Genomic DNA, 7,597 nt, shown 5'->3' with positions numbered 1-7,597 from the left:
GTTACTGTATACAACTGAACAGAAACTCTTAAAGAACAATACTTTAGCTCTTTGAGAATTCATAGTTTCTTTCACTGGTTGGGGGGAGTGGGCTGGATTTCTTCCACCATCACAGACTTGCAGTCCCTCCATAACACGCTACATCATCTTCCAGCATATCACCCTGTGGTTGACTGAGTAATGAATCCCTCCAAACGTGTGTAGAACATCAGCCACACTGTCCATTACCACTCCATACTTAAAGACAAAGTGAATGGTGAATCTTAAAACGTAAAGACAAAGTGGATGGTGAATGTCCAAGTTGATTTTATGGTACAGGAATTATCCTTTCAAATGTGATTCTATGGTGAACTGAGCATGTGTTTTCCTTCGTTCTGTTAATATTTTATCCAGTGACTGCTATGGGTAGGACACAAAGATAGATAAGAGATGCTCTCTGCCCTGCGTTGGTGGTACTTGAGCTTCATCTTGGAGGAAGAGAAGGTTTTACTTGCTAAATATTTAATAGAATTTTGTTGCATTTAAATATTAATCTTAATTTGGTCATTACCCAGTAAAACACAACAGGCAAATGTACTTCTCTCCTAAAAGTCTAAATCGGTTGAAATTACCAAAGCAGAAACACTAGTTAAGCTCCATCACTCTAATGGGAGCTGCCCCCTTAGAGTAGATTTTTCTAGACAAAGAAATCCATGTTATCATCAACATTATTGCTTCAGCTAGTTTCTTCCAGTGAATGTGCACTGTCTCTGACTGAGGAGAATAATTTACTCGACTGTTGAGTTTTAGGTTTTCTTCTTAGAATAAAACATTATTTATAGAATAAAAGCTAAAGAAAACCCCATTTTTAGCAGAACCTGTATTATGAGCAACAGATTTGAAAAGGTGCATGTGTATGTTTCTGCCCACTGATTTATTTTAATGCATTTATATGAATCATCCTGATATGTAAGCCAAACCACAATCCTTACAGCAACACAATTTCACAGATCACATAAATGTTTTTCCTGGGGCAGGAGTGTTTGCTGTTAGGCCACTGCCTGTAGAGGGAGCTCTTTCTCCTAGCCTGTAACTTCTCAAGTAGTGGAAGCCTCACAGAAAAGGTCACCTTTAGGAACTTGAGATGTGTGATCGATATTTCTAACGAGAAAGATCTCCCAGACTTAGTTAGGTCTGCATATGTGATTGAAGAGGGAATTGATTTTCAAGTCTTTTGTTTTTATGAAGTAACACTCAATTCAAGCACTTAACAATACTTATACTTTTTTTTTAAATACTGTTTTCTTTTAGGGATTTGAAATCTTGTAACCTCTATAAAAGAATCTGTCCATGTTGTTTAGAAATGCTCAATATTTTTATCACAGAAAACTGAGTAATAAGTGCTGCAAGCATTTACTTTTCTTTAGAATCTTCCATATGCTGGGCCCATGCATAATTCAGACATATAGCACTATGACAGAATGATGGCTGTCTCATCACTCACATTGCAGCTAAAGTGCTCGAAGCTGGACAACTGAGCCATTAACTGCAAACAAATCCAGAAATCTATCAGGGAGATTTTTTTTTTTGATCAATGTTGAGTCAGAAGAGCCAGCAGCAAGAAAAAAGAACCACTTTCATTAGTCTGGTATTGTAATTAAGCCAAAATTGAGTCTCAATTGTTAGCCCTCTGGTGAGGACTCAGACTGCAATGCCACAGAACCTTTCAGATTTTCAACTTTGACCCAATGGGCCTGGTCATCACAGGCCAACGAGTTGAGTCTTTCCATTCCTATGCTACTGTGAGGACTAATGGGGCAAGCCAGTTTATTCTATTAAGCACTTGTAATGTACAAGAACCTGAATTTACTTCTGAAAAATATATATGTTCATGGCATATCCCCAGACATATACACAGATAACTAGAATGCAAGGTAGGATGTCAGGGGAAAGGAGAGATTCATGACAAAATACTCTAGGAAACCTTGAGGAGGGAGGGAATCCTCTTGAGGCTGGAAGGTATTTCAGAAGAGATGATACCTGAGCTTCATCCTGAAGGAAGATAAGGTTTCTGAAGCAATGATGAGGAGGGAGTACATTTTAGGCATGGGGAATATATGGAAGAAGGAAACAACATATCAAGTTCGGGGCATGGCTTAGTCCGGGTTGGCTAGAGAGTAAGCCTGGAAAAGTATGTTAGAACCAGATAATGGAAGGCCAGCCTAAGGAATTTGTAGTTTATGCTAGAGGCAATAGGGAGATACCACTGATTCTTGGGACAGCTAGGTGGTGCTACACTGCACAAAACGCCAGGCAGATTCTTCTTTCCGAGTTCAAATCTGGCCTCAGACACTTACCAGCAGTGTGACCCTGGACAAATCACTTAACGCTGTTTACCTCAGTTCCTCATCTGTAAAATGAGCTAGAGAAGGAAATGACAAACCACTCTGGTATCTTTGCCAAGAAAACCCCAAATGGGGTCATGAAGAGTCAGAGGGTCATGAAGAGTTGGACACGACTGAAATGACGCAACAACTCGTTCTTGAATAGGGAAATATCATGGTCAGAACAGTGTCCTATAATATGTAGGAAGTATTGGAGAGGGAGGAGATTGGAGGAGAGGGAGAGGCTTAGGAGGCTTTTACAATAGCCGAGGAGAGAAGTGATAAGGGCCTGTTGTGTCAGGGGAGGAAAAGGAATAAATACCAGAGATACTGTGGAGGTCTGGTTGCTAGGGTTTATCGGGAGCTGATTTGGTTGGGGAAACGGAGAGTCCATGATCCTAAGATTATCATATACTTAGAACTAAAAGAGAATTTGGAGGTCACATAGTCCAACTCCCCAATTTTATAGAAGAAGAAACTGAGGCCCAGAGAGAAATGTCTTGCTTAAGGTCACACACAAAGTAATAGAAGTGGGATTCAAAGCCAGGCCTTCTGAATCCAGATCCAGTACTCTTCCCACTGTGGATATGTTGAGTTTGAGGTTTGGGTAGAATATCTAAGTGATGCTATACAGAAGGCAGTTGAAAATGCAAGCTTGGAAGGAGGGAATAAGCATTTATGAAGTGCCTATTATGTGCCAGGCCCTGCGCTAAGCATGTTTTATAAATATTATCTCATTTGATCCTTGCTACAACTTTGTAGTAAGTAGGTCCTATTATTATTCCCATTTTATAGTTGAGGAAACTGAGGCAAGCAGAGGCTAAGTGATTTGTCCAAGGTCACAGAGCTAGTAAGTGTACGAGGCTGAATTTGAACTTAGGTTTTCTGACTCCAGACCCAGCTGTGCTACCTAACTGCCTCTGGGGAATGTTTGAAGTTGGAATTTGGAAGTCATCTGTGTAGTGATAATGACAATTGAACCTGTAGGAGCAGATGAGATCACAAAGGGAACTTGTAGAGAGAAGAGGACATAGGACTGAGTTCTTTGTCAGGGGTGGGGGGGGGGCACACTAGAGAGTGGAGGGTGATGATGAACTGGCAAAGGATACTGAGGACAGAGCTTTGAGGTGAACTCACAGTTAGGGGACAGTGAAGGAGACTGAGAAAGAGTGGTCAGAGAGATAGGAAAACCAGGAGGGAGCAAACAGAGAGTGTTCAGAAGGAGCTGAATGCTCCCAAAAAGTCAAGGAGAAAGATGACTGAGAAAAGGATGTCAGGTTTAACAAGCACAAGGTCTTGGGTGACCTTTAAGAGAGCCCTGGCATTTAAGTCGTCTCTTTAAGAGGCAACTGGCATCAGAAGCTAATTGCAAGGGGCTGAGCAGAGAGCAGGTGCAGGCAATGGATGGAGTAAATGCCTCCTTTTAGGAATTTAGCTGTGAAAAGGAGTAGAGATATAGTGCTACTGTGTGGAGATGGCAGGGTCAAACGAAGGTTTTTAAAAAACAGACTTCTTGTTATAATTTGTTTTTACATCCCCTAGATTTTCCTCTGCATCCCTCCTCCTTGTCCCTTCCAGAAAAACATCCCTTATAACAACAAAAAAGGAAGAAAGAAAGAAAGGAAGGAAGGAAGGAAGGAGAGGAAGAAGAGGAAAAATCAGGAAAAGTGGTCAACACATCCAAAAGATCTAACCTGCCATGCAGTGTCCCACACTGAGGGAACCAACCTCTGCAGAGGCAGAGGGAGAGCTGTCTTCTCTTGTCTCTGCTTTGGGATCAAGTTTGGTCTTTCTAATTTCTCAACATTCAGTTCAAAAGAATGTTTTTTAAAGGATTTGAAAAGACTTAAGCATGTTTGTAGCCAACAGGGAAGGAAGCGGTTGCTAGGAAAGGACTGAAGATGAGAGAAAGAACAATTAGCCAAGCTCCTGAAAGGGAGGAGATCAGGAGGGAAGGGATTAGCTTTCACAAGGAAGGCCAAAGAAGAAGAGGTTGGTTGAAGATGCCCAGAAGTTCTGGCATGTGGAGAAAGGGCAAGAAAGGAGCTTATGGTGAATGACTCCAATCTTTTCATGAAAGTGGGAGATGAGGCCCTTGGCAGAGAGAAAGGTGGGGTGAGGTTTGAAGTTGAGGGCTTGAGAAGATTAGACCTGCAATTACGGGCATGGGATAGAAAGGCAGGGCAATCAGGCATGAACAAAAGAATTTGTGTGTAGCAGTGAGAACCCAGTTGAGGTTAGAAAACATGAATTTGTAGTAATCCCACTCAGCAAGGTTTAGTAACTTCCTCCAGAACTGTTCATTGACTTGGGAGTAGAAATGAAGAGGACAAATGCTCCGCTGCATCCTGGGCCATCTCCAGTTGTCCTGATCTGGGCCACTGGACTCAGATAGCTCCAGAGGAGAAAGTGAGGCTGGTGACCTTGCACGGCCCTCCCTCACTTAAATCCAATTCATTTGTAAGTCATGGCATCACCTTCCTGATGTGGCAGTCCTCTTCAAGAATGAAGGACAAACAACAACGACAACAGAGGAAGACAAATGGGGGAGGGGGAAGGTTGACCAAAGTTAAGAATCAGCAGGGCATTAGCAATGGAAGGCCAAGGGGGCAAGAGAGTAAAGGTGGAACATGCACAATTGGACGTTTTTGAACTGGTTAGTTGTAGGATCAGGATGACTGTGATAGGAGGAAAGTGAAGCCGGAACAAGGGTGATTGACTAGGAAACCTGAAATTGAGAGACTGGAGGGCCAATAAGAAAAACTGACATTTTGATGGCACTACATTTATCCCTGTCACATCGTGGGGTTAGGGGTACAGTGCACCCATGATCTGGAAAATCCGAGTAAAATGTTTTGGTCCTACCTTAGTAGCAGAGAAAAAGTCTGAATTTTTTTCTTTTTCTTTTATGGGGTGTTTACAGTACCTTATTGTAAAACTTGAGTTAAGTATTTGGTCATAGGCTCTGTGTTATTTGTTGACCTTTTCATGTCGTCCGCAGTTTCCACAAAACTCCCCAAAAAATCCCATTTAATTTCTTATGCTGACCCACAATGTAGCGAAACCACAATGGGGAAAGTCTCGAAGTGGAAAGCTGCAATGTGGAGGGGATGACTGTATAAAGTTTACAAAGGGCTTTATAGACATTCTCTCATTTGATCTTATGAGGTGGGTACAGCTATTATTATCCTCACTTTACAGATGCAGAAACCAGGGCTCAGAGACGGTCTGTCTGGTCACACAGCTGCAAAGCATTGAGGGGGGATTTGATCCCAGATCTTCCTGACAAGCCCCAGCACAGATGCCTCTCAAAGGACAAAGAGCAAGTTTATGAAGAGTGAGGTGAAGGAGAGGTAGATGGTCAAAGGATGGCGATCAGTTAGGGGAGGTTCAGAGTTGAAGGTCTTGGAGGAGGAACAGCTTTGCATAATTGATGCCATAACTGTAACCCTAAAGTATGACTCCTGTGAGTGGTTGCAGTACAGTGAAAGTGGAGGTCTTGGCAGTTAAAGAGGTTAACTGGGTGTTCAAATGGTCACCAACGTGAGTTTAGAAGTGATTAAGGATAAGGGCAAGAGTTTAGGTGGAAAGGAAAGCCAAGTACTGAACTCACTGAGGAAGGAGAAATTCAAACCTAAAGGGCAGTAGATGACAGCAGCACACATCTGGACAGGGTGAGATAGTTGGATGGGTGGTGTGAACCTCAACAGAGGAGAGTTTGCTGACTGATGAGTAGCAGACGGAGGGTCTGAAAGAGGCTATGGCAGTAAGACATAACTGGATGTCTCCCCCTGTCCTTATTAGTGTGGGAATATGAAAGGAGTGGCCAAAACTAAAGAAGGGTGATAAAGTTGATTATGGGAGGAAGAAAGCTAGTATGGAGGGGAGTTTGTTAACAACAGAGAGGGATTCCAGAGGGTCTGTCATGGGGTGCAGTGTGGGGCAGAGGATAGAGACTGATGTGGGATAGGACTGAAAGATAGCAGGGAAGAGGACATTTGTTTTAATCAAAAGTTACAGTTGGAAAGGCATTGAAATAGCTCTGTCACCAATACTGCAACCTTAGCCTGAGATTGTATTACCCAAACTTCAAAACAAGTTATCCATCAGTTAAGTGAAACCTCGTACGTACCTTCTTCTTATCATTCATAGTTTCTTTTCTCATACTCCAGTGAAGGAAATATCTTCTTATTTTGGTTTTGGTTTTAAGGAGCCATTTCTAACACATTTATTCCTATATTTTAGTAAGCTGCTCCTGCACCTTCCCCATCCTGTGAACAGCAAGACTGGAAAAGCGAGTTTTATCACAGAAAAGGAGATCCTTGAAGTCATCCTGACCATGAAAAGAGAGTTTGATTTCATTAATTTTTTCTGAAACCTTAATGGGGTAAGATAAGCTGTTGTCCAGTAAGACTAGAAGCATCATCAGAGTCCAAGGAAAACTCCCTGGGTGCTGAATGGTTCTGTTCATGATGAGATCATCCATTTACAGGGTGACCACTAAGGAACTGATAAGATGTCTGCAGATCAATTTAGTAGTTAGAGCAATGGAAATATTTAAACTATGGAATGATTAGTCCTTTGGTGTCAGTCAAACCAATGAAAGATGCAATGACATAATCCGTTGCTCAACAATTGGCTGTTAGGATGGCAAAAAGCAAACAAAACCAAAGCAAAAAGGCCTTATTTCTCTGTTATTTGGTTAATTTTGGTTAAACTATATAGAACTGACTTATGATGAAGTAGTTGAAATGTTCCCATAGTTAGTATACAGGTTGTCCCAAAAGTCCTGGTGCAGATTAAACTTAAAAACTTAAAACTGCACTAGGACTTTGGGGACACTCACGTTTTCATCAGCCATATTTGAGTGGAAAAGAAAATGAAGGGAAACTGTAATCTTTGAGCAATTTAGACCTGTTTGAAATATTTGTTATTAGTAACATTTAAAAACATTTTTAAAACTTTTTTTCCTATGCAGCCTTATAGTTATTACCAATGCCTTTTTTGGGGGTACTCTGCATTATATTGTGGCAAGTAAACTCCTTGGATTCTGAAAGGCATGTAGAGAAACAAGTGGCATTCTTACCAGTTGGCTATGTCTCCCTCATTTCCAATCTTTCTTCTTAATTGGTAACTTGTACTAGTCTTTTGTCCCTGTTCTCATTAAGCATAGTCTATACTGGCCGCACGCCGACCTTCTGCCAGCCGTACGCCGGTACCCACTTCTCTTATAA

At 41.7% G+C, this 7,597-nt stretch overlaps 1 protein-coding gene across 2 annotated transcripts in view; it reads left to right on the top strand.

Annotated features, from left to right (window-relative positions):
- Window positions 1-7,566, top strand: part of PIH1D3 (PIH1 domain containing 3) — an 80,868-nt gene extending 73,302 nt beyond the window's left edge. For both annotated transcript variants that reach the window (XM_027845577.1, XM_027845578.1), the window contains exon 7: window positions 6,609-7,566. In XM_027845577.1, the coding sequence (XP_027701378.1) occupies window positions 6,609-6,738 (130 nt within the window). In that variant the 3' untranslated portion in view covers window positions 6,739-7,566. The remainder of the gene's footprint in view (window positions 1-6,608) is intronic.
- Window positions 7,567-7,597: the final 31 nt, after the last annotated feature.

This window comes from Vombatus ursinus, unplaced genomic scaffold (genome assembly GCF_900497805.2).
Source record: "Vombatus ursinus unplaced genomic scaffold, bare-nosed wombat genome assembly UNPS02014982.1, whole genome shotgun sequence".
Classification (NCBI taxonomy): domain Eukaryota; kingdom Metazoa; phylum Chordata; class Mammalia; order Diprotodontia; family Vombatidae; genus Vombatus; species Vombatus ursinus.
This window is presented reverse-complemented; position numbering and strand designations above follow the sequence as displayed.